Below are 22,856 nucleotides of genomic sequence, written 5' to 3'. Positions count from 1 at the left end.
GCCACAGGGCCTGGTCTAAGGCTTGTTGATTCTAAATAATCAACAGTACCCTCTCGCACAACAATTCAGAACCAAGGAGAGTGCACACAGGCATTGGAAGGTCTCATCTAATATGTTAATCACATTTGACCTGAAAAGAACCTTGTATGAAATCTAGTTATTCCTTCTGTAAATATTAGTATTTATTATGTGCCAGAAGAATATGGGGTTCTTGGAATACAGTGGTGAAAAAGCGGACAGTTATTCTCTGTTACATTTCTGATACATGGTACAATGTATATAACTGTTCTTTGACTGGGTAAATTTGGATATGCAAAGTTGAGCCACCTCGAAGCCATCTCTGGAGTTGGAAAATAGGTCCATCCTATCACATGAGGATGAATCACATACAACTTGAAACTGAAAGCCCTCATTGACCCGTGGAGGCAGAAAGATCCCTTGTGGCCAGGAGTTAGAGACAAGCCTGGGCAACATAGTGAGAACCTGTCTCTACAAAAAATTTAGAAATGAGGAAGGCGTGGTGACATGTGCCCGTAGTCCCAGCTACTTGGGAGGCTGAGGTGGGAGGATCACTTGAACCTGGGAGTTCAAGGCTGCAGTGAGATACATCTGCACCACTGTGCTCCATTCTGGGTAACAGAGTGAGACCTCACCTCTAAAAGAAAAAAACAAAAACAAAAACAAAAACTAGAGCCAGATGCAGTGGTGCATGCCTGCCTGTAATCCCAGGACTTTGGGAGGCTGAAGCAGGTGGACTGCTTGAGCTCAGGAGTTCCAGACCAGCCTGGGCAACATGGCAAAACCCCATCTCTAGAAAAAATACAAAAATTATCCAGGTGTGGTGGCACATGCCTGTAATCCTAGCTACTCAGGAGGCTGAGGTGGGTGAGCCCAGGGATTGAGGCTGCAGTGAGCCAAGATCATGCCATTGCACTCCAGCCTAGATGACAGAGTGAGACCCTCTCTCAAAAACAAACAAACAAACAAACAAACAAACAGCACCACCACAACAACAAAAACCAATCAGGGTAATCATTTAATACTGCAGCTGCCTGGGGTGGAGAAAAAATCCATCTAGGGCAGGCAAGAGGGGAGCCAAAAACCAAGTGGCTTGCTAAGTACAGAGATAAGAAGTCCAGGGAGGGGATGTGACTAGTCTGAGGTCACAGACCTGGCCAGAAGAGGGCAAATGCCTCCTGTATTCCTTGGGTGTTCTTTTCTTTCCTTCAATGATGGGTAAAGCCTAGGAGAACTAAGCCACCTTCTCCCAGTCTGAGAAAGTTCAATGGTGAATCACCTCTAAGCTTTCTGATTCCCAGGGAAGAACCCAGGTGAGGAAGTGGGAGCTCCCACCCCAGCCCCAATGACCAGGGAGCTTTACCATCCACAAGGACACTGTTCCTGTCCAGGGTGAAGTTCTGCAGCTGGGTGCCATTCTGCGTCATCCGCAGGAATTCCTCGTAGATGGCAATTCTGTCTATCCTCCGAGCCAGTGGTGAGAAGTTACACAGAGAGTCCACCCCAGTGTGGCTGCTATTGGGGACGGACCTGGAAGGGGACGAGGGATAAGCCAAGATCCCTGCAATTCTATCAGGATTCTAGGCTTCCTCCTTCTTGGCTCTTTCTGCAGGAACTTTCTGCAATGATGTAAACATTCTATGTCTGCCCTACCCAGTGCAGCCATCAGTAGCTTCAAGTTGTTGTTAAACACTTAAAATGTAGCTAGGATGGGAGAAGAACTGCATTTCTAATTTTATTCTACTTAATTTATTTAAAAATAACCACAGGGTGGTCAGGCGCAGTAGCTCATTCCTGTCATCCCAGCACGTTGGGAGGCCAAGGTGGCTGAATCACTTGAGATCAGGAGTTCAAGACCAGCCTGGCCAACATAATAAAACCCCATCTCTACTAAAAATACAAAAATCAGCTGGGTATGGTGGCGGGCGCCTGTAATCCCAGCTACTTGGGAGGCTGAGGCAGGAGAATGGCTGGAACCCAGGAGATGGAGTTTGCAGCGTGCTGAGATTATGCCACTGCACTCCAGCCTGGGCAACGGAGACAGACTCTGTCTCAAAAAAAAAAAAAAAAAAAAAAAAAAAAGATAAAAATAAACAACAGTCACAGGGAGAACATTCCTGGAATGTTGGGGTAATGATGTCTGAAGACCTATAAAATCAATGAGAATGTTGTTCAAAATAGTCAAAATCAACTTTTTCAGAAGCCTAGAAATGAACCAAAGGCTTGCAAAAATTTGAGGGGTGTTTGGTTAAGGAAAGTGTTAAATCTCAGTAAAAAAAAAAAGCAAGACTTGTGGCATTTTAACTTGCATTATTTTCATAGTGCTCTTTCAAGATCCTCAGTTTTTTTTGTTTTTTTGTTTTTTTGAGACAGGCTCTGGCTCTGTTGCCCAGGCTGGAGTGCGTGGCGCCATCTCGGCTCACTGCAACCTCTGCTTCCTGGGCTCAAACCATTCTATCTCAGACTTCTAAGTAGCTGGGACTAAAGTGCACACCACTATGCCCAGCTGATTTTTGTAATTTTTGTAGAGATGGGGTTTCACCATGCTGCCCAGGCTGGTTTCAAACTCCTGAGCTCAAGCCACCTGCCCGCATTGGCCTCCTAAAGTGCTGGGATTACAGGTGTGAGCTACTGCATCTGGCGAGATCCTCAGTTATTTTGAAAACCAGCAGCCTCAGAATCATGATACCTGTGAAAACCGGCTGCCTAGCAGTAGCTTTGGAGTTCTCCAGCCATCAGTCCTGTCACTACTTGATCTGTTTGGCAGCTCCTTGAAAAAGCCTTATTCTCACAGCCTGTCTTTATTTGGTCTGACTCAGAACTTGCGTAGGGAGGAAAGCCTGTTCTGAGGACACTTGTCAAAAAAAAAAAAAAATGTCAATATTCCCCCATTGGAAATAACACCCCTTATTGGAAAGGACAGTTAGGCTGCTGGATACCAAGTCATCTGGTTTTAGTCCCCTCCTTCCCCCATCTTCCATGATCCTGATTTCAGTAGCTGATGTCTTTTTTTTTTTTTTTTTTTCTTCCCCAAGACAGAGTCTCACAATGCCACCTGCGCTGGAGGGATCTCAGCTCGTTGCAACCTCCACCTCCCAGGTTCAAGCGATTCTCCTGCCTCAGCCTCCCAAGTAGCTGAGATTACAGGCTCCCACCAGCACTCCGAGCTAATTTTTTCTATTTTTAGTAGAGATGGGGTTTCACTATGTTGGCCAGGCTGGTTTTGAACTCCTGACCTCATGATCTGCCCACCTCAGCCTCCCAAAGTGCTGGGATTACAGGCGTGAGCCATTGTGCCCAACCAGCTGATGTCTTAATGTAGTAGATTCTACACTCTAGATTCTACAGCCTCAGCATCATAAAAAAAAAAAGTATGTAAAAATCCACTAACTCAGGTATAACCTTAAGAAAAAAAAAATCCACTATCAAGGGGTAGGGGTTCAAGAAAGAGATTATTGCAGCTAGCCTACTTATTCCTGGCAGTGTGAGCTGTGCTAGGTTTTTGAAGCTGGGATAAAGGGGTTTAGGTAACAGCTCTATATTGGAAGGAGGGTCTTCCTCCATCCATCTGTCCAACTTGTATCCATCCACCCATCTACCTGTCCATCTCTCTTTCTACCAAGCATTGTAATAATTCCCTACAATGTGGGTGAAAAGAGACTGGGTTTCTCTGGGGGTGTAGTCAGCAAGCTGAGATTTACACTGGCTCTCTTGAGTGTTGAAGCCAGTTGGGCTCCAGCTTTAGGAAAAAGCTGGTTTTTAGGTAACAGCTCTACATTCCTAGGGCTCTCTTCCAACAACGTTATGGCTTGGGGACAGTTCTATTTAAAGGATGGGAGAAGTTCCCAGAGTCATCAGGTCCTGAGTTAGAACTCACCTGAATGTTAAAACTTGACAGTCAGAAAAATAACTCTTGATGCTGCTGTTTCGGAAGACTTGGTTGAGCTGAAAGACAGGGTGATGTTTCTTAGGTCAGATTCCTGGCCCCAGTAGCACTGGAGAATTTTCAAGCCACTGAGCACACTTCTCCATCTATTTTTTTTCTTGTCATGACAAACACTTGCACAGGTGTGTATGTCAAAAGACATGCTCTTCTAGGGTATGACTTAGCTGTGTGACCTTGGATCAGCTACTGAACCTCTCTGTGCCATCTTAAATGGGAATAAGAACCTGTTTTTGTGGATTATTTTTAAAAGTCACTCTGTGGCTACCCAGTATGCATAAGTGGGTTTCTGCACGGAAACAGAGTGGACACACCACCCCCTTCTCACCGCATCCTCAATATTCCTTTTGTTCCTCTGGTAATTGGCAGTGCCTGGGTGGGCTCCGTCCTGGGAATACGGTAGGTTGGTGATGGTGAAATTCAGGGGGAAGTGCTGGGTGCTGGAACTGCTCGTGGGTTGATACACTGATGGCTCCATTTCTAGAATTAAAAAAAAAAAAGTATGTAAAAATCCACTATCAAGGAGTGGGGGTTCAAGAAAGAGATTATTGCAGCTAGCCTACTTATCCCTGGCAGTGACAGCTGAGCTAGGTTTTTGAAGATGGGAGAAAGGGTTTTAGGTAGCAGCTCTATATTGGAAGGAGGGTCTTCCTCCATCCATCTGTCCAAGTTGTATCCATCCACCCATCTATGTGTCCAACTCTCTTTCTACCAAGCCTTGTAAAAATTTCCTACAAAATGAGTGAAAAGAGACTGGGTTTTCTGTGGGTGTAGTCAGCAAGCGCAGGTGCTGACCAAGCCAGCAGGCATCTACTACACATATTTGCTGAGTCTTCTGATGATCTTTGTTCTTAAGGGGTCTTCCTGCCTTTGCTCTTCTCTCCCCATTCACCCTCCATTCTGCACACAGCACCCAGAGGATAAGCAAAATTCTTTTTTTTTTTTTTTTTAGATGGAGTCTTACTGTGTCATCCAGGCTGGAGTGCAGTGGCATAATCTTGGCTCACTGCAACCTCCACCTCCTGGGGTCAAGTGATTCTCCTCCCTCAGTCTCCCGAGTAGCTGGGACTACAGGTGTGCACCACCAAGTCTGGCTAATTTCTGTACTTTTAGTAGAGATGGGGTTTCACCATATTGTCTAGGCTGATCTTGAACTCCTGACCTTGTGATCCACCCGTCTTGGCCTCCCAAAGTTCTGAGATTACAGGCGTGAGTCACCAGACCCAGCCTCATTTCACTTTCTAAAGCAGAACTCATGAGTGTGTCACATTCCTCCCTAAGCCATTCCAGTACCTAACAAAGTCTCTGCCCATATCTTTGGCTTCAACAGTCACCTCTCCAATATCAAAGTGGATACTCCAGCTCACCAATCTTTTTACAACTTCCCCCAGAACGCCATATTCTATCTTCTAGGCTATAGACGCATGGAGGACAATTCTCCATCTGCTCCCCGTGGCTAGGTCCCTTTCTCTGTCAGATCTCAGCTTCATCATCCCTTCCTAGAGACAACTTTCCAAGACAAGGTTGTGTGTCCCTCCCTGGGGCTCCTACAGGCTCCTGAAATTCCCTTAGCATAGCAATTATCACACTGTATCATCAGCGCTTGTTTACTTTCATTGTTTATTGAATGAATGAATGAATGCATTGATTTATTGATTCATTCATTCAAAATAATTTTTTTTTTACATGTAAAAATCGCTGTTCTCTTAGGTGCAATGGCTGAGTGTTCTGTTCCTGCCCTGTTAGATAATCTACTGCCAGCGGTCATCTACATGGGTCTCCAGGAAGCCTCCCTTTCCCTCTATGGAGCCTCCACCAATTCCACTGGTACTGAGACGCCCCATCTTTCCTCATAACCCCACCCCTTCCAGTTATGAAACCAGCCACCCGCCTTGTACCTGTCACATGCATGTCCATCAACTGGTAGGTGGTTCCCAGCCAATGGGATGAGGCATTCAGGGTTTTATTTAGAAATACTTGCTCCACAAGGCTGGGATCCAGATTGGAGGAGAACAATGCCTTGACTGTGACCAACATGGAGCCCATCCTAGGGACAGAGATCACAGGAATTCAGCTGGTACTCAGCAGCAGCAGCAGATCATGGGTTGCTGTTTTTAAAGAGCCAAAGGCCTAGAGGCAACTGGTGGTGGGCGTGGGGGGTGCCCAGCTGCCTAGAGAAGGGTTCTGATAAAAATGGGAACCCTTTGGCTGGGTGAGGTGGCTCATGCCTGTAATCCCAGCACTTTTCCCCTCTTGATTTCTGCTTTTTATTTTATTGTATTTTATTTTTGAGATAGAGTCTCACTCTGTCACCCAGGCTAGAGTGCAGTGGCTTAATCTTAGCTCATTGCAACCTCCTAGGCACAAGTGATCCTTCCACCTCGGCCTCCCAAGTGGCTGAGACTACAGGTGTGTGCCACCATGTCTGGCTAATTTTTGTATTTTTTTGTAGAGACTAGGTCTCCCTATGTTGCCCAGGCTAGCCTTGAACTTCTGGGCTCAAAAGATCTGCCCTCCCTGGCCTCCCAAAGTGCTGGGACTATGGGCGTGAGCCACAGCACCAAGCCTACTTTTGATTGCATTTGTTTTTAATTGTTGTGGGTACATAGTAGGTGTATATATTTATGGGGTACATGAGATGTTTTGATACAAGCATACAATGCATAATAATCACATCAGGGTAAATGGGAAATCAATCTCCTCAAGCATATATCCTTTGTTACAAAGGATTGTTACAAACAACCCAAGCATACACTTTTAGTTATATTTTAAAATGTACAATCAAATTATTTTTGACTACAGTCACCCTGTTGTGCTAGCAAATACTAGGTCTTATTCATCCTTTCAATTTTTTGTTCCCATTAACCATCTCCATATCCTTATTTGAAATACAAAAATCCTTGAAGTTTAGAAATATGCAGTCAGCCCTGTGTCCTGTGACCCTCCTCTTCCCAAGTGTAGATATCTTCATTCCTTCACCCAGTCAACAGAGACCTGCCTTCAAATCTCAACTTTGATGGATTTGGGAAATTCACTTTTCTGACCCTCAATTTTCCCATCTGCATAAAAGGGATGATCTTTGCCCTCAACTCATAGAGACTATTGTGAGAATTAAATGAGAGGAGGCTGGCTGATGTTAGTTATTATTATTGGGCTATGATTTTGAGTTCTACATCAAAAAGTTATCTTTTCCCAAGTGTCCAGGAAAAAAAAGAAGGTGGATGCTGGGAGTTGGTGGCTGCATGAGGTTAATCCTCACCTGCTACCTTGAGGATTTATGGGAGGAGATGGTAGGATTAGCTAATAGGGATGTAGGGGAGAATGGGTACCCCGGTGGGGACGTGTAGCTCAAGGGTGCTCAGAGACACAGCCACAAGCTTGCCTGCTGCTTGCGACCTTCAGAACTTACGTCAAGTTGGTGACAAGGCAGAAGCGGAACACGTCGTGCAGTTGACTGCCTTTGTAGAGTGTGGTGACCTAAAAGGAGGGGAAGTGGGTGAGATGGAAGTCTCTTGGGTGTGGAGGGGCCACTGATGCCAGTGGAAAAAAACACAGGACTAGGAGCAAAGGGGACCAGAGTTCAAATCCTAACTCTGCTTCTAAGGCACAATGTGACCCTAGGCACACCACACCCCTTTCTGAACCTCAGTTTGCCCATCTGGAAAATGGGGATGGTAGTCAAGAGAGCACCTTTGGAAACTGAGAGAGAACCTAGAACATGTAGGTGAAGCGAAGCATTTGAAATCATCACTTAGTAGACAAGTCAGGTGGAAGAGGGAGAAAGGCACACAGGGCAGGGGAGATGGGAGGGTGAGAGATGCCTCACCTTGTCCTGGATGTCCCTCAGCAGGGCGATGTACTCTGAGGATGTTGGGTCTGGATTACTGAGGTTCCAGTTGACGATGCGGAAATTTATCTGGTACTCACCCTGGATTGATGAATTCTGGGGTGCGTAGCCTGGAACCACAGAGAAGAAAACAAGACCATAGATGGGTGGGCAGATGTTGATCACAAAATGCAGAGCCAGCATGGCCCAGGGGTCCCCTCCCTACTGTCAGAATCAGTCCATTTCAGGTCCACATGCTGGGTATTGCAGGAGCTCTTAGACAGAAAGTTGCCCCGAAGAGAGGGAAATCTGGAATTTTTCACGGATTCTCCTGAGCGGAGCTTTCCTGCAGTGCTATGCAGTTTCCACTTCTAGGAATACATCCTTTTCGTTTCCTGCAAAACTTCTGTTCGTGCTTCAAGAGCCCAGTGAGAGGGAGCGCCAGGACAGCAGGGGCCCATGTCTGTCTTATTCACTATTGTGTCCTGGTGCTTAGTACAGGGCTGGGCATGTAACACCCTCCTCCAGGAAGCCCTCCTTGATTCACTCCACCTCTCAGCTCCCATAGTACCCTGTTAATAACAGCAGTAGGGTCTTTACTGTGCTTCTGATTTTTGGTTCACTCAAGCATGAGTTTTTCAGAGACAGAAAAATGTGTCTTCTACCTCCAGACCCAGCACAAGGCTTGGGGCAGAACAGCCACATATATATGTTTGCTGAATGAATCAATGTGTGTTGCAGCAGAGATACTAATCTTTCATTTGCTCACACATTCAATGATTCATTCAATACTATGATGTGCTGATGTGCTGAGAATTGAGGGTACAGTGGCACTCGTACCCTACTTTTGTTGAGCTCACAGGGTAAAGGGGAATCAGAAAATTTATTTTTTATTTTATTTTATTTATTTTTGAGGCAGAGTCTTGCTCTGTTGCCCTGGCTGGAGTGCAATGGCATGATCTCAGCTCACTGCAACCTCCGCCTCTTGAGTTAGAGCAATTCTCCTGCCTCAGACTTCCAAGTAGCTGGGATTACAGGTGGCTGCTACCATGCCCAGTTTATTGGGTATTTCTAATAGAGACAGGGTTTCACTATGTTGGCCAGGCTGGTCTCAAACTTCTGACCTCAAAAAATTTAAGGAGTAATTACAGTAAAGTGTGATAAATGTCAGTCTTGCACCCACCTAGGAACTCGGGGACCATGTGGGATTTCTCACCCTTGAAATTATTGGCATTTGGGGCTGGATCATTCCCTGGGGTGGGCATCTTCTGTGCACTGGAAAATAGGCTACCAACCCACTAGATGCCAGTTGCATCCTCCTTCCCTCCCTGAGTTGTGACAACAAAAATGTTTCCAGATATTTCCTAGAGTCTCTCGGGGATGGCGTGGAGCAGAAGTGTCCCCCCATAAGAACCACTGACACAGAGGATCCTCATATAGAAGGAACTGCTTCTGTCCAACTATACTGTCCCAAAGGATGCCATGGCTCAGGCATTTGGGTTTTGAATTGAACTTCATTATGGATGAACCTGGGGGGCATTATGCTAAGTGAAATAAACCAGACAGAGAAAGACAAATACCACATGATCTCACTTAATATGTGGAATCTGAAAGAGTCAAATGTATAGAAGCAGAGAATGGCATGCTGGTTATCAAGGGCGTAGGGGTGGCGATGCAGAAAATGGGGAGATCTTGGTCACAAAATACAAATTTTAGTTACAAAATGAGTAAGCTCTGGGGATTGAGTATAAAGCATAGTGATTTTTTTTAATTTTTGTTTTTTATTGAGATGGACTCTCCCTCTGTCACCCAGGCTGGAGTGCAGTGGTGTGATCTCAGCTCACTGCAACTTCTGCCTGATTCAGCCTCCTAAGTAGCTGGGACTATAGGTGTTCACCACCATGCCTGGCTAATTTTTTGTATTTTTAGTAGGGATGGAGTTTCACCATTTGGCCAGGCTGGTCTCGAACTTCTGACCTCATGATTTGCCTGCCTCAGCCTCCCAAAGTGTTGGGATTACAGGCAGAGCCACTGTGCCCAGCCAAAGCGTGGTGGATTATAATTAATAATACTGTATTGAAAACCTGAAATTTTCTGTGAAAGTAGACCTTAAATGTTCTCTCTCTCTCACTCACACAGATGCACACACACAAATGGTAACTATGTGACATGATAGCAGTGTTAACTAATTTGATCATGGTAGTAATTTCATAAAGTATACGTATATTAAATCATCACATTACACATCTTAAATACCTACACTCGTATTTGATAGTTTCACTGCAACCAAGTTTGAAACAAAAGTGAAGGAGGAAGAGACAATTTATGACATTAATTTGGTAAGAGAATTCCACGCTATTTACTCAAAACAATGGGAAAGACCTCTCCTTGGTGGTCTGGGGAAGAGTGCCCCCTAGCCAGGCCTTGGGTTGTTTTTTTTTTTTTAGAGAAATAAAAGAATACGATAGGGACAGATAACAGTCATGGTAGGCTGGGCATGGCGGCTCACGCCTGTAATCCCAGCACTTCGGGATCGCCTGAGGTCAGGGGTTTGAGACCAGCCTGGACAACATAGTGAAACCCTGTCTCTACTAAAAATCCAAAAAATTAGCTGGGCGTGGTGGCATGCACCTGTAACTCCAGCTACTTCGGAGGCTGAGGCAGGAGACTTGCTTGAACCCGGGAGGCCGAGGTTGCAGAGCCGAGATTGCACCATTGCATTCCAGCCTGGCTGACAGAGTGAGATTCCATCTCAAAAACAAACAAATCCCCAGAAAGTCACTGTAAATCCAAGTTCAGCCTGACACTCACCGTTGATGAAGAGGCTGTCCCTGTCCAGGACATAGAAGCCCAGTTGGGTGACACCATGGGTTAGCTCACTTAGCTCCCAGTAAAGCTGCTGTATGTCCAGCCCGGGGCCCATGGGGTCAGGGTTGTAGGAGCAGGTGGTGTTCACGCCAGTGGCTTCCCCATCCTTCTCAGGCCTGGGGAGAGAGGCATTTGAGGATTCGAGAAAGCTCCTAACACCTCTGCAGGTAAAGACCAGAGGAGGGAGGAGCAAGGGAAGGCTGAGAAAGGGGTGGTCACAAAAGGGGTGGTCATTACTTGCAAGTGGCCAGGAAGTGGTCTTACCTGAGAGAGATCAGTTGGCAACCCAAGTAGAAGGGGCCCATGCTGCTCTTCTGGAACAAGGGTCTGAGCTTGAGAGGAAGGAGGAAGAGGGTAAGCAGAGGAACAGAGGTTTGGGTAGGATTTATCCCGCCAGGAGCCTGCTGGGACGGGTCTCACCAGGTGCTGCAGGACCCTCTCCGTGGAGTTGAATGCAGCTGAGCCATTGCCCATGCCTGGTGAATACTGGAGATTGGAGATGGTGAAGCTGAGTATGAGCGTCTTCAGGTGGTTCCCTGTGGCTGCAGGAGGGGAGGAGGAAAGACATCTGCACCTGAAGGCTGGTCTGAGACTAGATCAGAGTCTTGCACTCACTATTAACAGTGTGGCCATCCAAGTCAGAAGCTATGTATCTCCTCCCCTCCAAGTAACACCGATTCCCTTTGCTGAATATTCATCACATATATCCTCTCTCTCCTTCCCCATCCCAGTTCAGGCCTTATTTTCTCTCACCCTGATTAGCACCCTGGCAGACTCACTGGATGCCCTGTCTAAAGGGCATGCTTCTCTACTGAACACGAGAGGAATCTTTCGAAATGATACTCTCATTAGGGCTGCCCCTGCTCTAGTACTATCCACAGCTGTCTATGGCCTTCAGTGTTAAGTTCAAATTTCTTCACTTGGCATTCAAGGCCCTTTCCAATCTGGCTCCTGCTGACCTTTCAGCCTCACTTATCCATCCACTCTGGGTTAAGCTTTATGTTTCATCAAATCAAATTCCTCTCACTTTTCCCTATAGTCTATGCTGTTTCTGGCCACTGAGGCTTTGCTTATGGAATCCTCTCTTTCGGTAATACTATTCATGCCCTATTTGCCTGAATCACTCTTACTCATCCTTAAAGACTCAGTTCAGGTGAAACTTTCTCCAGAAAGCCCTCCTCCTTCCCAATTATGCCAGATGGCTCACTCCAAAACATCTGACATTATATCATAAAGATCTATTTATCTCATAAGACTGGGGGCTCCACGAGGGCAGTGTCTGACTGAACTGCTAGTCTAATAGTTGAGGAGGAAAAGTGGCCCCAGATACCTGTTGTGGCTTCTGACAGAGGAGGCAGGAATGTGGTGGCTGGCTTGGGAGCTGTGGAAGGAATAGTCCATCAGAGAGGAACAAAGCCCACCACCCAGTGGGAGAAGCTCCCCTGGCCTTCATCAGTGGTCCAAGCCAGGATGACCTTCACAGGTGGCCCATAAATGAGATTGAGGGAAGGAGTGACTGTGTGAGTGGAGAGGTGAGCAAGCCTGTGAGTAAAATTCACCCAAGAGAGTGGGGGGTGGTGAACAAGAGAAAGGTTGAACAAAAAGGATAGATGGATGCGTGGGCAGGAAAACAAAAGGGATCAAAGAATGGAAAGAAGGTGGAATGTACAACTGGTGAGTCAAAAGAGAAGGCAAGATGGATAAAAATGAGGAAGAGAAGTTGGAGAGATGAAAGAAGGAAGGAAAGAAAGAACAAGGAGGTGAACTGGGCAGGAGGATGGGTAGACATACGAATGGATAAATGGATGGATGGATGGATAAGTGAATGGGTAGAAGAATTAATAAAATGAAGAACAGAAGGAAGGAATGACAATTGGGTGAACAAATGGGATGGAGAGATGGCTGGGTGGATAGGTGGATGGATGGAAAGACACAAAGAAGAAAACAGGTGAATGAAGAGGAGGATGAGTGGAGAGATGGATGGCTGGAAGGAAAAACAGGTGAATAGGGAGAAGGATGGATGGATGGATGGTAGATACAGAGATGGATAAAAAGACAGATGGAAGGACAAGCAGGTGAATGCACAGGAAGATGGGAGGATGGATGGATGGAAGGACAGAAGGAAGGAGGGGCTAGCAAGTGAATGGGCAGAAGGATGGGTAGGTGGTGGATGAGTGGATGGATGGATGGTTGGATAGATGTATAGAAGGATAGAAGAAAGGAGGGAAAAACAGGTGAATGGGCAGGAGGATGGGTGATGTATGAATAGATGGATAAAAGGACAGATGGAAGGAAGGACAAGAAAGTAAATGGTCATCATCCATCTATCTATCCAGCCATCCATCCACTTTCTGGCCATTTACTTTATTTACTACAGTAAAGTAAATGACCAGAAAGTGGATGGATGGCTGGACAGATAGATGGATGATGTCTGAGAGATGACCAGAAGGACAGAAGAATGGATGGCTGGAAAGACAGATGAGTGGGTCACTGGATGAGACAATGGGCAAATTAAGCCAAAATCACTTGAGCAGTCACCAGAGTTTGCAGCTTGACAATGAGGCCCCTGCTGGGGGCACTTGTAGACTTTGTTATCAGCAGGTATGGACTAACAAGGTCATCACCTGACCTCAACCTCTATCCCTGTGGGGAATGCTTGTTCAAACTTCTTCCTCCAACCCAGAGGGGCATGGAAAATTCAGAAAGCCAAGACTATGGCTGCAGGTCTGAGAACAGGCCAAGGACCCAGCATTCCTTCTCCCACTGAGACGCTGCCCCTCACCACCTCAGGGCACCAGCCCGAATTGGGGCAAGCTTCCTTTATGAATGAGGAGAAAAGCTTGGACCAAGACCCATGGAGATTGAAATGGGCACTGGATTCAAAAACACTTACTTGTAGGAGGCTTATCTGGACCAGGTTCATTATAACCTAGAAACAAAGAAGTCACATGTAAGAGGAGGTGGCGGAACGGTCCCCGACACGCCATGCTTTTGTCCACATGGAGCCCCTGCCTGGGTGCCCTTCCCTTTGTGTATCTAGAGATTGTGGATACATTTATGTACCGTCTAATATTTGACTTAAATGTCTTCACCACTAAAAATAATTTCCTGATATTTCAATTAGCATTGACCCTTCCCTACACATGACTCCAGCATGCTTCCAATGAGAGACTCTCGTTACCTTTGTGTTCACAAGTCTTATCTCCCACATATTCATCCATCCATGCCCCCCACCTCTCCTTCCAGGCCTCCTCCAATCTATTCCTCCACCCAATGAACATTTATTAAGGGTTTACTATGAGCAGGGCTCCCTTTACATTTGGGGAACATAGGGTAGAATAAAACAGTCTCCGCCTCTCTGGAGATTACATTAAAACAGGATGCACATGTAACCTATCTCTGTCCCTGGTGCCAGGCAGGGTAATAGTAGCTACTTGGTAAATCTAAATGAAGGAACCAAATGAAACACATAAGCCATGCAGTTTACAAGGGGGAAAACCTGAACAGGTCCCTGCAAAGGCCACGTTGAAAGGACTTGATGTCAGCTCAGATCAACAAGACCCAACCTGCACCTGTGTGTTTATCACAGCACTATCCACAATAGCAAAGATGTGGAATCAACTTATGTGCCCATCAACAGATGAATCGATAAAGAAAATGTGGTATACATACACAATGGAACACTGTTCAGCCATAAAGAGAAATAAAACCATGCTGGTGAGGTGGTAGAGAAAAAGGAATGCTTATACACTCTTGGCTGGAGTGTAAATTAGTTCATCCACTTGGAAAGCAGTGAGGTGATTCCTCAAAGAGCTAAACATAGAACTACCATCTGACCCAGAAATCCCATCACTGGGTACATGCCCAAAGGAATATAAAGTTTTCTATTATAAAGACACATGTTCATTGCAGCACTATTCACAGTAGTAAAGACATGGAATCTACTTAAATGCCCATCAATGATAGACTAGATAAAGAAAATGTGGTACATATACACCATGGAATACTATGTAGCTATAAAAAAGAATGAGATCAAATCCTTTGCGGGAACATGGATGGAGCTGGAGCTCATTATCCTCAGAAAACTAACGCAGGAACAGAAAACTAACGCAGGAACAGAAAACTAAATACCACCGGTTCTCACTTATAAGTGGGAGCTAAATGATGAGAACACATGGCCATAGAGGGGAACAACACACACTGGGACCTACTTGAGGGTGGCGGGTAAAGGGTGGGAGGAGGCAGAGGATCAGGAAAAATAATTAACGGGTACTAGGCTTAATACTTAGGTCATGAAATAATCTGTACACCAAATCCCTGTAACACGAGTTTAACTATATAAAAAACCTGCAAGTGTGCCAGGCACGGCGCTCATGCTTGTAAACCCAGCACTTTGGGAGGCTGGGGTGGACGATCACCTGAAGGTGGGAGTTCGAGACTAGCCTGACCAACATGGAGAAACCCCGTCTCTACTAAAAATACAAAATTAGCTGGGCATGGTGGTGGGTGCCTGTAATCCCAGCCACTTGGGAGTCTGAGGCAGGAGAATCGCTTGAACCCAGGAGGTGGAGGTTGTGGTGAGTCGAGATGGAGCCATTGCACTCCAGCCTGGGTGACAAGAGCGAAACTCCATCTCAAAACAAAACAAAACAACCTTCAAGTGTATGCCTGAACTTACAAGTTAGTAAAAAAGAATGAATCCATGTCTTTTGCAGCAACATGGATGAAACTGAAGTTACCTTAAGTGAAACAAGTCAGACACAGACAGACAAATATCACACATTCTCACTCAAAAGTGGGAACTAAACAATGTGTGGACAAGAACTCAAAGAGGGGAATGATAGACAATGGGGGCTTGGAAGGAGGAGGGAGTATAATCCCAGTGGGTGATGAGAAATTACTTACTGGATACAATGTATGTTATTTGAGTGGTGGATACTCTAAAAGCCCTGACTTCACTGCTATATAATCTACACATGTAACAAAATTGCACTTGTACCCCATAAATATACACAGACAATGGTGATGATGACAATAGTCATAATAATAAAAAACATCAAGACCCAGGCTAACCAAAAACTTACTGTGGGCATGGACAAGTCCCTTCCCCTCTCTGTGCCTCAGTTTCCCTCTTTGCTAAAATAAGAGTAATGAAAGCCCAGGATGTCTCTCTATATCCTGGTACCTACATTAAGGTACCTCATATAAGTGATATGGGGTGCCCACTTGTGGGGTCATAAGCACTGTTCGTAGGTTGGCAGTGGAGGGGATAAAAGGGGAACTACTTTATCAATTCTCCATGGTCATGCTTCGCCTCTCAGAACCCCGTATGGGGGATGCCTTTTTAAATGTTGTCTTTTCCTGGGTTCTAGACTGATGTTGACACCCAGCGTGCCTGAAGCTTAGACCCCCTAAGCCATCCTGGTACTGGGGCCTCACATAGGAGAGAAGCCCATCCCTTGTCAATGGTGAGAAGAAAGCAGGGAGGGGAAATGTGTTTTTGTCCCCCAAATGCCCCCACCAGGAAGACTCTTCTGTGAGTGAAACACACAGTGTGCAACATAACACTGAATGCTGACAAGTAGAGTTCATATCCTGGTTCCACCACTGTCAAGCTATACCCACTTGGGTAAATTGCTTAACTTGTCTAAGCCTCAGTTTCTTCATCTGTAAAATGGGCCCAATCTTGCATGGTGGTAATAGGAGGGTCAGTGGTAATGCCAAGACTTGAACCCCAAGTCTTTCCTTAGAGACCTGGCAAAAAGACAACCCCCTGACTGCAGCAGGGGATGGGGGGTGGGGGGCAGGGAGATGGGGCCGAGAGCTGCTCACCATTAAGGTAGAGACTGTCTTTGTCCAGAGAGTAAGGGCCCAGCCGGGTGATGCCATGGGTCTGCTGGCTCAGCTCATGGAACACTTGCTTGGTAGGCAGACCTGGGCCACTGGGGGACTGCAGGTAGGTGCAGAGGATGTCCACTTGTGTCTCAGTGCTGTTCTTCACAGACCTGAGGAGGGAGAGGTGCACCTTTGGGGGATGAAGGCCACCTGGCACCCCTCCACTTGGGGTCACTGCACAACTCACAGTCCATGTTTTGGTCTCATTGACAATTTGCAGTTTCTCTACCTGGCCTTATCTATCGTCTCAGGATCTTTGCACTTGCTGTTACTTCTGTCTGGAAGCCTGTCCCCATTTCTCCTTACCTGGAAAACTTCCTGGTCATCCTCCAGGTCTCAGCTTAGAGGACTCCCTCCTCCCTCCCCCCCCCCCCCCCTCCCCCTCCCCCTCCCCCTCCCCTTCCTCTCTTCCTGGGCAAGGTCAGGAGCCTCATCTGGGTCCCACAATCCTTTACTCTTCCCCTGTCACTGCCCTGGTCACCCTCTATGCAATCATAAATTATTTGTTCCTGTTCCTTCCGGAACATGGTCTCCACGAAGGAGGAAATAAACCAGTTTAGCTTACTCTTACTATATTGAAGCCCTAGAACCTAGCAACCCTTGACAACTCCCTGCAAACATCAAAGTGCTAATGAATGGAGAAACTAAATACAGCATGGACATCAAAGAGACACCTGCATGTGTATGTTTACTGCAGCACTCTTCACAATAGCAAAGATATGGAACCAGCCTAAGTGTCCATCAATAAAAGACTGGGTAAAGAAAATGTGGGGTGTGTGTGTGTGTGTGTGTGTGTGTGTGTGTGTGTGTGTGTGTACGTTCAGTCATAAAAAGAATGAAATCATGTCTATTGCAGCAACATGGATGGAATGGGAGGCCATTATCTTAAGTGAAACCACTCAGCAATAGAAAGTACAATACTATATGTTCTCACTTATAAGTGGGAGCTAATGGACTCCATGTCTATCAGCTCAAGGTCAAATACCATCTGTTCTCACTTGTAAGTGTGAGCATGGACGCCAGGTCCATGTACACATGGACAGAGAGTGTGGAATAATAGACACTGGATACTCAGAAAGGTGGGAGAGTGGGAGAAGGATGAGAAACCTCACTTAATGGGTACAGTGGACACGATCGGGTGATGGGTAAACTAAAAGCTACTGTCTGGAAATCTACTGTCTGCAGACTTCACTATGCAATATATGCATGTCAAAAACTGCGCTCGTACCCCTTAAATCCACTTAAAAAAAGGAATGGTAAGATTAAAAAAAGATATAGCCCACCCCAACCTGAGGGGGCCCTCACAGTCAGAACTCTAAGTTCTTGGTGGTGGGCTGTGGGTTGGGCAGTTTCTCACCTTAGCGCGATGACCCTGCAGCCTGTGTACCGTGCGCCCAGGCTGCTCTTCTGGAACAAAGGACTGAGCTGCAGAGAGAGAGGGGAGCCCAGGTTGGCAGAGGCAGGCAGGCAACAGCCCTAGGATGGACATGGCAGGGCTGCAGGGGGAGGCAGGCCTCTCACCAGGTGTTGCATGAGGCTGTCTGTGATGTTGAACTTGAGAGAGCCAGGCTGGCCCATGTCCGCCATATAGCGCAGGTTGTTGATGGTGAAGTTCAGTGTGAACGGCTCTTTGCTGAGCTCCCTGGCTAGGGCTGGGGGAAGAGAGAGATGAAGCTCTTTTGGAAAGGATGATGGGTGGGTGGAGGGTGGTGTGGGATAGGGTGGGGGCAGTGTGTTCCAAGGACCCCATGTCCACCTCTCAATAAACCCAAGGGTGACTTTTAATGTTGACAACTCCAGCAGCCAGCAAGGGTGTGCTTAATGATTTGGGAGGTCCAGTGGGCTCTTCTACCCAAATGCAGGAAGGCAGGATTCTGTAAACAGTACTGATGGTTCTGATCTTTCCCAGGGGAAAGGCTCCATATTGCCACACTGAGGCAGAAGGGATGACTCCAGACATTTTCTAAAAATTAATAAATATTATCTCTCTCTTTCTCTCTCTTTCCCTCTTGCCCCGTTGATTCTTCTCTGCCTTTCTCCCATTTCTCTCTCTCTCCCCGGCACTCTCAGCCAGGTATGCTAACCTGCTATGCATTGGTTAAGACAGCCAACAATCCTTGCAGCCATAACCAGCCTCTCTGCACCTCGGTTTACTCATCTGTAAAATGGGATAATGACAATGGCTCACAATAATGAATCCTGCCTCAATGGTTGTTATGGAGCTTAAAGAAGTTAATCTTTGTAAAGCATATAAGCACTGCTGGGCACACAGGTCAATATGGTGTATATGTTTATTATATAAAATATATCAGCAAATGCTTTCTAATCACTCCCTCTGTGTGGAACTTGAGTGTAAGTATGAGCTAAGGTTTAAGACAAACCTCTGGAAGAAAAGTTTACCTCTCCTTCTCTCCCTGCCTTTCTTCTTTTCATCACTCGTGAACTTCCTTCTGTTCATTCTTCCTTCTCTCCTTTCCTTCCATCCTTTCTTCTTTCCTTCCATCTTTCATTCTATTAATGCATCCTTTCTTGCTTGCTTCCTTCCTTTCATTGTACCTTCTATCATCTGTCTATTCTTCCTCCTCCTTCTCTCACTTCTTTCCGTCCTATCACCCATCCATCCATTTATCCATCCATCCACCCATTCACCTATCCATTCATCTATCTATCCATCCATCCACCTACCCACCCATCTGTCCATCCATCCATCCATCCACTCACCCATCCATCCATTCACCCATCTATCCATCATCCATCTATCCATCCATCCATCTATCCATCCCTTCACCCACCCACCCATCTGTTCATCCATCCATTCATTCACCCATTCATTCACCCATCCAGCAATCTATCCACCATCATCCATATTTCCTTCATTATATCTTCTTTTCTTCCTTCCATCTACTTATCCATCTTTTTTCCTCCTTTTTTCTCTCATCCATTTTTCTTCCTTCAATTCACTCATTCATCCTCTTTCCCTTCCTCCTTCCATTCATCAGTTCTTCCTCCCAGCTGTCACTCCTTCCTTCCATCCAACCACCTTGACTTCATTCCATATATATGGAATGCTACAGTACTCCAGGAACATTTAAAGAGCTGGATAGTGATAAATAAAACACATTCAATGGAAATGACATTTTTTTTTTTTTTTTGAGATGGAGTTTCACTCTTGTTGCCCAGTCTGGAGTGCAATGGTGTGATCTCAGCTCACTGCAACCCCCGCCTCCCGGGTTAAAGTGATTCTCCTGCCCCAGCCTCCTGAGTAGCTGGGATTACAGGTATGTGCCACCACACTCAACTAACTTTTTGTGTTTTTAGTAGAGATGGGGGTTTCACCATGTTGGCCAGGCTGGTCTTGAACTCCTGACCTCAGGTGACCCACCTGCCTCAGCTCCCCAAAGTGCTGGGATTACAGGCATGAGCCACCGTGCCTGACCGAAGGTGACATTAACTCATGTTTCCTTCTACCATTTGAGAAAAGATGATCCCTGGAACTGATGGAAATGAGTGAGTTCCTTGGGGGAAAGTGAGTGGGAAATGTGAGAAGTAATTGGGTATGAATTACTTTGTAGGAGTGATTTTGGTATCAATAAGAGCCTGTCTGTGGTCCTGGTTGGGAGGGATGGAGCCAGTGAGGGTGCTGGAATGGATGGGTGGTCACAGCTGCCAAGGAAGTAAACACCAGGAATAAAATCCGAAGTGTGTTACATCTTTTGGGGAAAGGTGGCAGTGGTGGTGGCTCTTGTTATAAAAGTTTGTGCTTCTCTGTGTTCCATTCAGCCAGGAGTCAGAGCACCATCCCTGGGTGTGTGTGGTAGGGGGATGGAGAGATGGGGAGGGTGGGAGATTGCTGCAACCTCCAATTTAACCCACATTTCTATACACCCCCTCTGCACTCTTTTCCATCTAAAGTGTGGGTAGCAGAAGAAGGGGTTTGCTGTCTGAGCGCCTTCTATTTTTTTAGGGGAAACGAGGTGGTCATAGACACACAGAGATCTGGAATACTCACGGCTGGCCGTGGTGCTTGAGCCCGGATGGGTGTAACCTGCAGGGACAGAGTGCGATGGTGAGGAAGGGGGAAGGGGAGTGATCATCTATGAAGAGGCAACTTGGCTATTGAAGAGTTGGCCATTCTAGAGATGGTGCGTTAGTGGCTGGACCATCATAGCTGTGATTTATTAAAAGGAAGACAGAGCCCCTACCCGACATAGATTAGAGTCTACTCCCTCATCCATTAATGCATCCCAGAGAGACAAAGACTTTTTTCAATGCACTCTGATGTGAGCTCAGGTGGAAGCTGCACTAGGTGCAGGTGCAGGGACCAACCGCAGCAGATCGCACTCAGTGAGGAAGAGGTGGAGACTCACACCCCAGCACGGCCCTCTACTGTAGACACGGTCACAGCAGAAGCCGGTGAGAAAACACCCCAAGCACTTGAGCTGGGGACTCCATTATCCTGGGGGTGCCAGGCAGGAGGTGCATACATCTGGGGCTCTTAGGGGGTATAGTCCTTGTTTGTTCGAGGCTGGAGGTGGAGAGAAGAGAAGGCAGTGGACTCTGGCCTCTTCCGTGCCTAAGGGCTGGGACTCAGGTGGAGGCAGCTTACAGGGTTGTAAAGACTTGTAAAGCCTCAGCATACTCACAGATCTGTTGGGTGTAAACTGCACAGGTGCAGGGAGACAGGCTGGGTAGGAGGTGGGATGAGGAAGAGAGAAGAATAAAGAGGGAGGATGTGGGACCAGCGGAGCTGCAAAATGGATGGTAGCCACTCACCATTGACAAGGAGACTGTCCCTGTCCAGGGTGTAGGGGCCCAGCTCAGTGATGCCATGGGTGAGCTGGCTCAGCTCCCAGTACAGATGTTCTTTGTCCAGTCTGAAGCCTGCGGGGTTGGGGTGGTAGGTGCAGATAGCATCCACCTGAGTGGCTGTTGTCTTCTTCTTGGGCCTGGGGAGGGTAGATGAAGGGAATGAGAACAAATGGATTGCTTAGGAGGAGGTCCTGAGATTCCCTGGGGTCATAACACGAAGAGGCCAGAGAAAATCAAAAGCCTGGTAGAGAGGTGAGAAGCCAGACTTAGATTCTCTGAGTGCACCAACTCCCAGACAGCTTGAGACAGTGAGTAGAGTCATGGATACAAATTTTCATTAAATTGCAAAGCCCAAACCTGCATGCTCTGACATGGGGACAGGAGAGCTTATATTTGAGAAAGGGGAAGAGTTGGAACTGGGGATTAGAGCAAGCGGAGAAGGTGTATTTGTCTTGAGAGAAATCCTGGGGACAGATTCATGCACATGGATACAATGCCCTCATTGGTAAAAGGAGCAGCAGGAGGGGATTCAGAAGAATATGATAAGGGTAGGGGTCCAATCCTGGACCCTGCAGAATCTCTCAGTTGAGATCAGCCCTGCAGAATCTCTCAGTTGAGGTGGGCAGGTGATAGGACCAGGAGACAAGCTGGTCCTGGATCCAACACCCACTGACTTCTACCTCTGCTGAGAACATGCACAGGGAGGATAGGAAGGAAGAAGCCCACTGGAAACACTTGGGAAGGCCATATTGGCTATTCTGAGGTCTCACCTGAGCAAGGCCAGTCTGCAACCAGAGTACAGAGGACCGACACTGGTGTTCTTGAACAAGGGGTCAAGCTGCGAAAGACAGGGAGAGAGGAGAGAGTAGTCAGAGAGGTAGGGCAATATGGTTATCTGTGGATGGGAGGGACAGCAGTGGGTGTGGCAGGAATGAGGTGGTGGGTGTGGTAAGAGTAAAGTGGGCGGGGCAGGAGTGTGGTGGGCGGGGCAGGAGTGTGGTGGGTGGGGCAAGAGTGAGGGGTGTGGCAGGAGTGAGGTGGGCAAGTGTAAAGCTTAGGCATGGTAGAAGTAAGGTGGGTGTGGCAGGAATGAGGTGGGCAGAGCAGGTGTGAGGTGGGCGGGGCAGGTGTGAGGTGGGCAGGGTGGGAGTGAGATGGGTAGGGTGGGAGTGAGATGGGTAGGACAGGAGTGAGGTGGCAGGAACAGGAGTAAAGTGGGCATGGCTCTCACCAGGCTCTGAAGCACCTTCTCTGTGTTGTTGAAGGTCACGGAGTTTGAAGGCAGCATGTCTTGCCTGTATTCCAGGTTGGTGATGGTGAAGGTGAGGGTGAACAGCACCAGGGGTGGTCCTACGGCTGCAGCAGGGAAGGGAGAGGAGAGGCCAGACTGAGTCATGTCTGGGAGAAATATAGGGCTTCTCGCATGTGTGTCTTGAAGTGTTGGGGAGGGTTTCCCTCCAGGGTGGGCAGTTTCCTCAGGGAGGAGACCCCAGACAT

General features: G+C 47.0%; 1 protein-coding gene across 1 annotated transcript in view; it reads right to left on the bottom strand.

Annotated features, from left to right (window-relative positions):
• MUC16 (mucin 16, cell surface associated) overlaps positions 1–22,856 on the bottom strand; it is a 161,451-nt gene that overhangs the window by 7,102 nt on the left and 131,493 nt on the right. The window contains 14 exon segments of the mRNA XM_032251910.1: positions 1,382–1,548; positions 3,896–3,963; positions 4,290–4,441; positions 5,860–6,008; positions 7,371–7,438; positions 7,788–7,918; positions 10,599–10,771; positions 10,920–10,987; positions 11,076–11,197; positions 11,986–12,036; positions 13,549–13,584; positions 16,488–16,660; positions 17,908–17,975; positions 18,072–18,196. Of these exon segments, the coding sequence (XP_032107801.1) occupies positions 1,382–1,548; positions 3,896–3,963; positions 4,290–4,441; positions 5,860–6,008; positions 7,371–7,438; positions 7,788–7,918; positions 10,599–10,771; positions 10,920–10,987; positions 11,076–11,197; positions 11,986–12,036; positions 13,549–13,584; positions 16,488–16,660; positions 17,908–17,975; positions 18,072–18,196 (1,551 nt within the window).

The sequence above is a fragment of the Sapajus apella genome, unplaced genomic scaffold, assembly GCF_009761245.1.
Source record: "Sapajus apella isolate SASKATOON/1434 unplaced genomic scaffold, GSC_monkey_1.0 scaffold77, whole genome shotgun sequence".
NCBI classification, from domain to species: domain Eukaryota; kingdom Metazoa; phylum Chordata; class Mammalia; order Primates; family Cebidae; genus Sapajus; species Sapajus apella.
The sequence above is the reverse complement of the archived record's forward strand: the minus strand, read 5'-3'. Positions and strand labels throughout refer to the sequence as shown.